Source organism: Nelumbo lutea, chromosome 1, assembly GCF_056320005.1.
Source record: "Nelumbo lutea isolate HS-2025 chromosome 1, American lotus-T2T, whole genome shotgun sequence".
In the NCBI taxonomy this organism is placed as follows: domain Eukaryota; kingdom Viridiplantae; phylum Streptophyta; class Magnoliopsida; order Proteales; family Nelumbonaceae; genus Nelumbo; species Nelumbo lutea.
Genome location: NC_142684.1, coordinates 93,277,303 through 93,290,270, shown reverse-complemented (window position 1 = coordinate 93,290,270; position 12,968 = coordinate 93,277,303). Strand labels below are relative to the sequence as shown.

The window sequence follows — 12,968 nt, the reverse complement described above, 5'->3', positions numbered from 1 at the left end:
GCTCTTGGATCCGGACTGGACCTTGTTACCCAGATAGATGCTATCCTTAACTATTTTCCTCCTTCCTTTAATCCGTTCATCATGAACTATAACATGAACAAGTTGAATGTCAGCTTACAAGAGCTCAGCAATATGTTGCAAAGAGCTGAAGACTGATTAGAAAGGATGAGCCTGTAGCCATGCTTGTTGAAGCTGGCAAGACAGGCAAGAGAAAGAGGAAGGCAAAGAAGCTTCAGAAGAAAGCCACTAAGAGCAAGAAGCAGAAGAAAGACAAAGCATCGGATGCCTGTCACTTCTGCAAGAAGACCGGCCACTGGAAAAGGAATTGTCCTGCCTACCTGGAATCCAAGAAAGGTAACTTCGAAACTTGTGTTATAGAAACCAATTTGTTGGTAGCTTCTGCTTCCTGGTGTATTGACTTCGGGGCTTCGACTCATGCTTGTAACTCACTGCAGGGGTTCAAGGTAAGCAGAAGGCTGGGTGAAGGAGAAGTCACACTCTTCTTGGGGACTACTGCAACTGTTGCAGCCGCGGCCATAGGAACCGTGGAATTAATTTTTAGAGAAGGAATAATTGTACTGAAAGACTGTCTTTATGTACAAAATTTAAGGAGAAATTTGATTTCTGTCTCAAAACTGTGTGCAGATGGTTATTCTGTCTTCTTTAGTAATACGATTACTGTTAAAAGAAACAACAGATTCATCGCATACGGGGAACTGGAGAACGGTCTTTATGTTCTACATCCTTCTCTAGAAACTAACATAACCGAAACTACGTCGGCTGAAATCCCTAAGAAGAGAGCTCGTGATACAGTTAATCCCACGTGTCTGTGGCATTATCGACTTGGCCACATCGGTGTTGACCGAATCACAAGGTTGGTAAAGGATGGTCCTTTGGATTTTCTAACTGTAGAAGATCTTCCCACTTGTGAGCCTTGCCTACAAGGCAAGATGACGAAACGGCCATTTAACGGTAAGCCTGAAAGATCTACGGGCACACTTGACCTAATACATATTGATGTATGTGGTCCCCTGAGTGTTAGGACACGAAATCAACACGTGTATTTCATCACCTTCACAGATGATTTTTCACGATACGGTTACGTGTACCTAATGAGACACAAGTCTGAATCCGTTGAAAAATTCAAAGAGTTTAGACAAGAGGTCGAGAAACAGTTAGGGAGAGAAATTAAGGCCCTTTGATCAGATCGAGGTGGCGAGTATCTCTCTGACGAATTCAGGGACTACTTAAAGAACAATGGGATAGTATCACAATTAGCTCCTCCTGCTACACCATAACTTAACGGTGTTTCGGAGATGAGGAATAAGACCTTATTGGATATGGTCCGGTCGCTTTTCATACACTCAGAGTTACCCACATCCTTTTGGGGTTACGCATTAGAGACTACGATTTATGTGCTGAATCGGGTTCCAACCAAATCGGTTCTGAATACTCCATATGAAATTTGGACCGGAAAGAAACCAAGTGTCAGACACTTGAAGATTTGGGGTTGTCCAGCACACGTTAAGAGAACGAGTGCAGACAAGTTGGAATCCAAGACCAGTCGTTGCCTATTTGTAGGCTACCCAAAAAGCTCTGTAGGTTACCTATTCTATGACCCAAGTGAGCAGAAAGTGTTCTGCAGTCGTAATGCGCAATTCTTGGAAACCGACTATATCCTGGACACCCATCGTCAGGAAGTTGTTCTTGATGAGGAGAGCTCAGGAGCAGTGGGAGATGTCCCACAAGTTCCAGGTAGTGACCAACCTAGAAGATCCACTCGGGTATCCAAACCACCAGTCCGTTATGGTTATGACCAGGATAGTTACCTGGTGGAAACCTTGACTAATGAGGAGGATCCCGTGACTTACACAGAAGCTATGTTGGACATAGATTCCCAGAAGTGGGTGGAGGCCATGAGAGCAGAGATGGACTCAATGGAGACCAATGGAGTCTGGACTCTAGTAGATCCGCCCTCCGGGGTAAAAGCAATCGATTGCAAATGGATTTACAAGAGGAAGAAGGGCCCCGATGGTAAGGTTGAGACCTTCAAGGCTCATCTGGTGGCAAAAGGGTACATTGCTGCAGGTTAGGAAAACATGGTATGTAAACTTAATAGATCCATTTATGGACTTAAGCAAGCTTCTAGAAGTTGGAACATCCGTTTTGACTCTACTGTCAAATCGTTTGACTTCGAGCAGAATCCGGATGAACCCTGTGTCTACAGGAAGTACAGTGGAGATAAGATTACCTTCTTGGTTCTGTATGTAGATGACATTCTACTCATTGGGAATGATGTAGGTATGTTAACTACGGTGAAAGTATGGTTATCACAACAATTCTCCATGAAAGATCTTGGAGAAGCCTCCTATATATTACGTCTTCGACTCTATAGAGATAGATCAAAGCGGATAATAGGATTATCCCAATCTGCCTACATTGACAAAATAGTCAAAACATACAGCATGGAAAACTCCAAGAAAGGAAATGTTCCTTTCAGGCATGGAGTCACTCTCTCCAAGAAGATGTCTCCCAAGACTTCTGAGGAGATTGATGGCATGAAAGACGTTCCCTATGCCTCTGCCGTAGGAAGCATCATGTATGTCATGCTGTGCACTCGTCCTGACATAGCTCAGGCAGTGAGTGTAGTAAGCAGATTTCAGGCCAACCCAGGGCAGGAGCATTGGACTGCTGTGAAAAACATACTTAAGTACCTTCGAAGGACAAAAGAGTTTTGTCTAGTATTCGACGGTAGCTCACTACAGATCCAAGGGTATACAGATGCCGATTTCCAGTCAGACCTAGATGATAGAAAGTCTACATCTGGATATGTTTTCATGATAGGATCGTGTGCTGTTTGCTGGAAAAGCAGCAAACAGGGGTCCATTGCAGACTCCACGACCGAGGCCGAGTACATTGCCGCAAGTGAGGCTGCCAAAGAAGCCGTATGGATGAAGAAGTTCATTCATGAGTTGGGAGTAGTTCCGTCCGACACATCACCCATCCCATTGTTGTGTGACAACAATGGAGCCATTGCTCAGGCTAAGGAGCCACGAGCCCACTCGAAGTCGAAGCACATCAAGAGGAAGTACCACGTACTACGGGAGATTGTTGGTAGAGGGGGCGTCCTGATTCAGAAGGTAGCGTCAGCGGATAATGTAGCAGACCCATTGACAAAGAAACTATCACAGAAAGTGTTTGAGAAACACGTGGAAAGCATGGGACTCTGGCTAGTACCTGATTGGACCTAAGTGCAAGTGGGAGCTGTTAGACAGTTTTGTATGCCCTTAGCTTCAATCAAAATTGATGTACTTTATGAGTTTATTGTAAATGAATAAAAGTACATATTTGATTCATGTTCCCTTGGTATGTTTCTGTGTAATACCCTTAAACTGGACACTTATTGAGACTCGTGTTAGTTTAGAATGTTCATAGGCAGTGGGTTGGTCTGGGGAGACCTATCCTGACAAGGCTGACACTGTGGTGCCACCAAGTCGGTTGGGGTGGCTTGTCTCAGCTACCGGGGTGAGACCCTAGGCACATACAGTGTGGGATTAATTGAATCTTTGAACTGGACCAGATTTCAAGTTTGCCCTGGACCTTGGAGATTGATGGGCAAAACTGGAAAGTTACACCCGACCCCTAGACTCGATTATGATACTGCACTAGGTGTCGGATCGGGCTGTCTTTGATGTACCATTCAGTGAGATCCTTAGCGGGGGTCAAAACCTGGGTATGTTGGGACAATCCGAGAATTCATCTGAGTGGGTGATCATAGTGACAGGATCAGCCCCTTTGTCGGACAAAGGTAATGATCGGGGATGCACTCTCACTGTTGGAAACCAAGACTGCCGGCAGCCGATTTCAACCGTTGAAATTTGTTTTGCAAAATATATTTTATATGAGATATAAAAGTATATATATTATGGTTTCTAAAATGTTTGCAAAAGGGTTTTAATTCCCGGGATCCATATAAGTGGAGAGTGCAACACTGTTCCTTGCAGCCGAGGGAGAGGTTCTCTCTTGTCGGGCAGTGTATGATCATTATGGGCTGAGAGGTTAAGTGTAAGACCATTGAGGATAGTACCTGATGGGCTAATCTTGCATCTGCCCACCGTCCCTGGGTGTTACAAGGTGGCTTGGCCCAGGGACCACTTAGGGTAAGTGTTGGGCCCATAGAGCCCATTTGATGGGTTTCAGGGGGTGCACTGTTTTTAACAGTGTATTCAACCAGGCCTTGTAACAAAGGCTGGGCCGAACCCATGTGGCTGATGTGTAGATCAATGCTTGGGTCCCACGTCATACAAGGAAGCCCAACTGGGCAGTAGTTAGGAAGGTTAAGTGAGCACATAAGCTTAATGGGCCTAAAGCCCATTTCGAACTGGGCTATTAATTTAGTTAATTAAAGGGGCGAATTTTGAGATGGATTAGCAGTTAGGATAGGGTCTTGATCCTATCCACTCAGAGAGTCCAGATCTGAATGTGATTCAGATCTAGAAACCTCCTAATAAGATTAGGATAAAGCTAATCTAATCTGCGGATAAGATAAGGGTTTATCCTTATCATTAGAAGAGAAGGTTGATCCAAATATGATTTGGATAAGCACCTCCTAATGGGATTAGGAGCTGATCTTTTCAAGTTAACAAAAGGAAAGAGGGTGCGGCAGCCTTGATAGAGACCAAAAAAACACATCAGATCCTCTTTAGTGCTGAAATCAAGAAGAGAGAATTCTGCACCCTGCGAATACTCTCTTGCCGCCTCCCTGCTCTTGCCGCCCTGTTTGCCAGTTCGATCTCCAACTGTGGGAGAAGTCAAGATTGGATCTTGACATCAATTCTTTGAGGAATGATTGAAAAGGAAGTTGTGCTCACGTTCCATCCTGTTGTTTCTTGCGAAGGACAAAGTTCTTGGGGAAGAACACTGTTGTTTCTGCTCCATCCTGCATTGCGCCATCTTCAGTGGGAGCAGTCTTTGGATCCTTATTTGGGCGTGAACACTTTCGTTGGGGGATATTGCTTCTCCGTATCAGGTATCATTCTCTCCTATTCCTTTTGGTTCAGATTTGGTTCAGTTTAAGGTTCAAGATTTATCCTTGAAAATGTGATTTTCTAAATAGGGAATGTGATTCCCAGTTGAAGGGAGAGAAAAATTTTTTAAATTCGCCCCTTATTCCGCAATCTTTGGGCATCCATGTGATGGATCTCTTTTCCCTTCACCATCCTTAGATGATAAACCTGGTGGCAACTGCATGTATACCTCCTCATCCAAATCCCCATGTAAGAATGCATTATGTACATCCATTTGATGCAACTCCTAGTTCTTAGCGGCTGCCACGGCTAAGAAAGTGCGGATTGTCGTCATTTTGGCCACAGGAGTGAAAGTCTCATTATAATCTTACCCGTCAACCTGTCTATTCCCGAGAATAACTAGCTAAGCCTTATGTCGTTCAACCGTCCCATCTGAATTATTTTTGATCTTATAAACCCATTTACTCCCTATTGCCTTTTTCCTGGGAGGTAGAGTTTCCAATGTCCAAGTACCATTATCCTCCAGAGCCTAGATTTTCTTCCTCATAGATTCCCTCCATTTCTCACTTTTCATTGCCTTCGAAAAGCTAGTGGGCTCGGCTCCTGCAGTGACTGCAGTTAAGAAAGCTTGATGTCTAGCAGAGAAGTTAGTACATGTCACATAATTCGTTATGGGATAGGGAGTTGTACCTGAGGACTCTAATTCAGAGTTGGCTTGAGTGTGAATGGGGTTTTTCAAATATCGAGAAGTGTAGGTCACGTAGGGCTTCAACAAAACAGACGGCGTACGATGCCGATGTCCCCTACCAAGTTGATCTTCTGGTGTTGTTTGTGGTGCTGGATCCACATTAATTCTGTCATCACTGCCATTAATTCCCACTTCCTGCACACTCTCTTCTTCTCCGTGTTCCTCCTCTCTTCCACCATCATTATTCTCAAGGCTCCCCCTATCATAGATGTCGGTTGCATCACCCCCCTGTCTTTATTCCCTCTGTGGTTGTGTACAACATCATCATTGATTGCGGCATCAACTGGTGCAATGGTCGGGCCAGGTTTGTCTCCCAGAGTGGCTTCGGAACCAGCAACATATGGAAATATATTTTCATGGAAGACTACATCACGAGTACAAAATATTCACCTCTTTCAACATCATATACACACCGACCTTTCTTTCCGTAGGGATAACCCACAAAAACACACTTCCTACTCCTTGTCTTGAGGACTCCAATGAGCATAGCAGAGATAGCCAAATACTCTCATGTGCTTGTATTGAGGTGGCGTTCCAAACAGTACCTCATACGGAGTCTTCCCGCCAAATACAGAAGAAGGTGTCCTGTTTATCAAGTATCCGGCGGTTAAGGCACACTCCCCCCAAAACCAATGGGCAAGCCTGCTTGAAATCTCAATGCTCTCACAACATTCAAGATATGCCTGTGTTTTCTCTCTACCCAACCGTTTTGTTGTAGTGTCCCAATGCACGAAGTTTGATACAGAATGCCATGAGTCTTAAAGTATGATTTCAAGCTCTTAAATTTTGTTCCATTATCACTTCAAACAGTCCTGACTTGCTTGCCAAACTGACGTTTTGCCATGGCACAAAATTTCTCAATAATATGTGCTACTTCACTTTTGTCCAGTAACAAGTAAACCCACACAGCATGAGAATAATCATCAACAATGGTTAGAAAGTAAACTGCACCACAAGAAGCAGGTACTTTATAGGTGCCCCATGTATCACAATGAATTAGAGAGAAACAATCATTAGCTTTATGTTTACTTTCAGGAAAAATTTCCTGTGTTTGTTTTGCTCTGTAACAAACATCACATGGCTTATCTCCTTCAGTTCTACTATTTAATTTATCTTCTTTAGGAAGAAAAGATAATATTTGTTTAGACGAATGCCCTAATCTGCGATGCCATAACTCCCATTCATCCATACCTCTTGTTCTATTCGCCCGAACCGGTGCTACTCCTCTAAAATGATAGACCCCATCACACTGCTCACCCACTCTGATCAGACTCCTCGAGGTTTGGTCCTGTATCACACATAGCTTGTCAATAAAAGTGACAGTACAATTTATCTCTCGCAACAATTTTGCTACAAAAATAAGGGTGCAGTTCATTCTTGGTACAAAAAGCACATGATGTAGATAAATATTTCCACCAAATGTAAAGTCCCTTCCTTCACTGCAGTGGTTTACTTCCCATTGGGAAGTCCCACCGGACACGGTGTAATATTCCGTGCATCCATCAATAAGTCAATTTCTCTAGTCATGTGGTGTGACGCCCCTGAATCAATTATCCAATCAGTAGAATTTTTCTTACCAGAGAGTTTTTCATTAGTCCTAGTTTTGTAAGTATCAAGCATGTTTACGAGAATCTGCCACTACTCGTCATTAAGCCTGTTTAGTCCAGTCCTGTCTCTGTCAGTTACGGTTGCATTAGCAGCCACCTCACGCCCTGTCGATGACTGAGCAGCATGAGTTTTTGCTGAACTTCGGTCACGCTGCCAGAAGGTCGAACATACTTACTTAAACTCTCACCATTCCTACTGCAAATGGTTGTCGCCATTTCCCTCCCTGAGGTCATGAAAGCGTCAATCCGTCCAGACATTGTCAACTTCGTTCAAGTCAACGTATCAAAAAAAAGGAAAGACAACCGTCAGCAAACGCGCCGCCCATCAGACCTCTGCTGAGTCATGGGGTACTGGTCATGTCGTCCAGCAGCAACCAACAGAGGTGTTAGAGGTTTTTCTTCCTTCTAATTTCGACTCTGCGGCGGGAAGAGGAGTTGTAGTGACAAAGCTTTCTCTCTTGTTCTCATCGAATTCGATGAAGCATCGGTCCTTCGTATCAATTTTTGATTCCCGAGTTTTGATATCGTTCGGGGACAAGGGGTCCCAGTTCTCTTGTTCCGTCGATCGATTTCAGACATCGATATCGTTTGGGGACAAGGGGTCCCAGTTCTCTTGTTTCGTTGGTCGATTTCAGACATCAACAGAGGCAATAGCAACAGCAGCCAATCCACTGTTCATTAGCGTCTTCTTTTGAACCCGAAACCGGAGGCAATGGCAACAAAAAAAGGAACACACGATGGAGTAGCATCTCTCATCCTCTTTGTGTGCTTCCCAGAAATCACGACACTTTTCATCGTCTTGAAAACCAAAGCAGCAGTGGATCTGAAATTGATAACCAGCGGGCGTTGGAAGACATCTTCCGCGATCAAGATCCTCAAGCAGGTCAGTGCTTATCCCGATGTGGATAGCCATGCGATCCGACCAGGAAAGGGTAAGATGAGGAACCGTCGATACATTTCTCGCAAGGGTCCTCTTATTGTTTATGGCATTGAGGGTTCCAAGATTGTGAAGGCTTTCCGCAACATCCCCGGTGTCGTAGTTGCCAGTGTCGTAGTTGCCAATGGGAGAGGAGGAGGAACAGTTCTCACCGCCGCTGGTTCTGCTCTAACAGGGATAGAAGAGAAACAGTAGCTTCGCCGCCGCTCTTCTGGGTTGGGTTCGAATGGAGGGGACGAACTACAGTGCCGATCTGGAAAAACTGGATTGCAAGGTCTGGACTCTATCGGCGCCAAGCGAATGCGGTGTTGCTCTCAGCAACTTCGTTATGGTTCTAATACCATGAAAAAAATAATCTTTGTGGAGAATCTTGTGTCATTATGCAAGGCACAACCATATATATACACATACAATCGACGCCTGAAATTTAGGAGCATGAGACTCACTTGTAGTAATAACCTACCTACTAATCATAACTAGCTAAAGACGCCTAGGGAACTACCAGAATTTGTGCCTAGATACATGCTTATCCATGCTTATCCAGAATTTCCTAGTCCATGACGAATTTCAATACATACAACACGCGAAAGAATAAGCAACCCCTCTATAAAAAAACGTCCATACTTCCCCAAGGCTGTGTTTGGTTTGAAGGTAAAAGTAGGAAAAGGTAGGAAAACCTTTATAACCCTCGTATAAGTTTCCATACCTTTTCCTTCAAACAAAACATAGAGAAAAACCAACAACAAACAGACCAGCCACAACTCCAAAGATGCAAACATGGCTCAAACCAATCGCCCACGCCGATCTCATCTGAAACTCTAAAATAGAATCCCCAATACTACCGGGCCCAACTCCCGTCCCCTCTTCCCCTTCCTCTACTACTCTTCAAGCCTCCAGTACCTGCTTTAATTCATGCTATCCACTCACAAATCTACCACTTTTCCCAGCCTCAAAGTAAAAGAAGTTGATATCATCTCTGTGTAAAGAGTCATTATATTCTCTATCCTCGTTACTTGAAAGATTTCCCCGGCATGCTCCTCCACCTAAAAAGAAAAGAAAAGAAAAGAAAAGAAATAATGTCTTATTCTTCTGAACCGATTGGTCATTTACCCTACCCTAAATGTATACACTCTTGATCTGAAACGGTCACTTTTATGCAACGTTTTTTAAATCAGACTAGACAGGGAACTGTTTTGATCCGGTTTCTGGGTCGAATGGTCTGACTGTCTGGTCCAAACGGATTGTCCTCTTTGATAAAAAAGATAAAAAATTTTAAAAATATAAAAATAGAAAACGGTCAAAAAGCGTTGTTCAGGTTGATGATTCAATCATCTGGGTCAACAGTTCACTAACCAAATCAATAGTTTTGATTAAAAAGCAATTTTAGGGTAAAATGGAACCGATCAGATGACAAATTCCCTATTTTTCGAGTCTAACCACCCGGTCTGGTCTGATTTTGAAAACACTGCTTTTCCCATCTTTTCTTTGGGACCTCAAATGGCCACTACCAGTCACTAGAAGCAACATGCAAGTGAAGTACTTTCTCAGTTTCTCTCTCCTCCCCGCTTTCGAGCCCAACCATCAAGGCCCTCGCACAAATGCCACCAAGGATCTCACCATCTTTGCTGTTCTGTGAGAGCCCACCCAAATGGGCACCGAAAATCTTAAGTTTCTGGCCCAACTTTTCAAATATGAGCCCGAGCTTTACTGGGTCCGACTGCAGTCTTGAGAAGTTCTCATCTGAAGAAACTAGAACAAAAGTTTTGGGCTTGGAGATTGGGCCCAGCAGACACCACGAAATCCCTACGCAAACCACTTTTGCTGCTGCACTAAAACAGAGAAAAATATCAAATACTTAGTATATTTACAGGCCCCACCTTGAATTAAAAGAAGTGACATCTTGACGGGCTATAAAAGTGGGAGTTCGGATCTGCTCCTCAGAGTGTGACTCACACCGACCTCACAGCATTTTTCCGCTGTGCTTTGGGAACATCTTCCCATGAATAAAAATTTAGAACTCTGGAAATGTTCTAGGTGCATGGCTGAAATATGCTGTGAGGTTGGTCTGAGGCACGCACTGGGAGGAAGAAAATCCAAACTTTAAGACTATGTTTGATTTGTAGGAAAAAGTAGGGAAAGGAAGGGAAATGATGGGAAAGAAAGGGAAAGGTAGGGAAATCTTATAAATCTTGTACGGGTTTTCCTATCTTTCCCTACATTTTCCTTCAAATCAAACATAGCCTAAACCCAAGGAACTAAGGACTCTGCCAGTCCTGTCTTCTCTACTCAATGATTTCCCTGATGAATTTTTTAAGTGGAAAAATGATAAAAGGCCTAGGATGTGTTTGGTTTGATTGAAAATAAGAAAGAAACAGAAAGGTGAGGGAAACTTTATAAGGAATTTTGAATGGAAGAATTGAATGATAAAAGATGCATGGTTTGTTAGTCTTTGCATTAGGATCTCTTCAAAGAAAAATCCTGCAAAAATTCTACAAGCTTAAACATCTAATGGCACATTAAGAACATCTCCCATGAAACCATGATAAATGGGGGGAAAATATTTCTGATGTGCAGTTGGATTTCGAGTTCTCATTGATTTTGCTTTCAGGAGATTTGGACTCAGTCTTTTGAGTCTTGGAAAGAGTACAAATGCAAATATGTACAGTATAAATACATACAAAATAATACAAAATATAAGGTTTTGTTCTCTACATATTTGCATTTGTACTCCTACCAAACTCAGCCTCTCCTACATCTTTCTGAGATTGTATGGAAAGTTTATTTAAGGCCCAGCTTTTAGTAAGCAGCTCTTGGAAGCTGGCCATCATTCATGTATCAGTTCCTATTGAAAATTAGAGTTATTATTATATAAAATTATTAGATAAATAAAATTTCCCATAAATTGTTTGTACTTTATTCTAGATAATTTCACTGTAGATTTAGGTATTATTAATATATTTATGTGTTTTGTATGCATTTTTCTAGCATATCCAAGCATTTCTACATCTTTAGTCCATATATATGCATTTCAAAAGCATACTCATATCTGAATTGCTTGATATGACACTCAATACCAATACTTTGATCCTTGCAAAGACATTACTACTTCTGTATCTTAGATCAAGAGACACGCTTGAATAAATTTTTCCTACTATACATATACTTTCAACTTTTCGTCATAAGTGAAAATTGTTATATAGTTTATATTGCAGTTCTTTGGTTTTACATCTAATTGCATCAAGTGCCCTTAAACACCTAGGATCATTTGACCTTTGGATATGTAAGGATTTTTTTTTCTTTTCTGATTATTTTATGAATCGCCTAGGAAGTCAGAAAATGCACTAAAAGAAATTGGTACTTATTCAAGTGATTGAAATATTAAAAGTCATTTGTTTTGAAATTCGGAAATTGGATGACGTGCATCTTAATAAAGAGTCAGGAATGTCCTCCGCAATACTTATAGCTACCAAATTTAGGATGGTTTACTTTCGATTTTTTTTTACTTGAATAAAAATTAAAAATCATAAACTAAAATAGAAATATAATTATAAAACAAGTATATGATCTATATGTTTCATTTTACAATCATATAGAAAAAAAAAAAGGAAAAATGTTCTTTTTTATATAAAAATACTGAATCAATAATTTTTTTTCAAAAATTTAATAAAAATTGAAATAGAGTGATAATTATTGTATGACGTGCATATGTTTTAGAGTTTCAATATTGTTGATTGTAATGTCTCTTTGTATAATCAATTAAAGTGTGTATTTCTCATATGTTTATACCCTGAAATAATGTGTGCATTTTCTTAGCATATCTAAGCATTCTATACCATTCATTTATATTCATATGTTTCTAAAGTGTATACTTATCAAAGTTGTCCGATACAATACTCAATACCAATACTTAATTTAGTCCATATAAAGAGCCTACTATTTCTGTATCCTAAATCAAGAGACTCTTGAATAAAATTTATTCCTACTAATAGTATATCTGCTTTCAACATTTTATCATAAGTGAAAGCTGTAATAATTGTTGTTACAGTTTTTTGGTTGTTACATCGAATAGCATGGAGTGCCAGTAAACCATTAGGTATGCAAAACAGTTCAATCTCTCGGATCATTTTATGTTAGGATAAGTCATGATCTTTTATTTTTCTGATTATTTTATCAACTACCTAGGAATTCATCATATGCACCAAAAAGAGCCGGTACATATTCAAGTTATTGAAATACTAAAAGTCATTTGTTCTGAAATTGAGAAATTGGATGAAGCGCATCTTCTGGAGGCAAAAGTGTACTTGGCAGTTGTTAACGCTGCCAAATTTGGGATTGTTGAGATTGTGGATGAAATTATTAGATCCATTCCCAATGCAATATATACTGCAGATGAAAATGGTCGAAACATAGTTGCAATCGCAATTGTACATCGACAGCATAAAGTCTTCAACCTCATATATGGGATGGGTCCAAAGCAGAGCCACATCACCCCATTTGACAATCAAGATAACTCCTTACTACATTTAGCTGCAATGTTATCACCTTACTCACAGCTTAGTAGAGTATCTGGGGCAGCTTTACAGATGCAACGAGAGCTTCAATGGTATAAGGTGAGCTTCTTCATTAATCATAGATGAAGAACAATTTCA

At 41.3% G+C, this 12,968-nt stretch overlaps 1 protein-coding gene across 1 annotated transcript; it reads left to right on the top strand.

Annotated features, from left to right (window-relative positions):
* Positions 1-12,512: 12,512 nt before the first annotated feature.
* Positions 12,513-12,956, top strand: LOC148876176 (uncharacterized). Its single transcript, XM_088966556.1, has one exon. It carries the CDS (start codon positions 12,513-12,515, stop codon positions 12,954-12,956), a length of 444 nt encoding a protein of 147 aa, XP_088822682.1.
* The last annotated feature ends 12 nt before the right edge of the window (positions 12,957-12,968 follow it).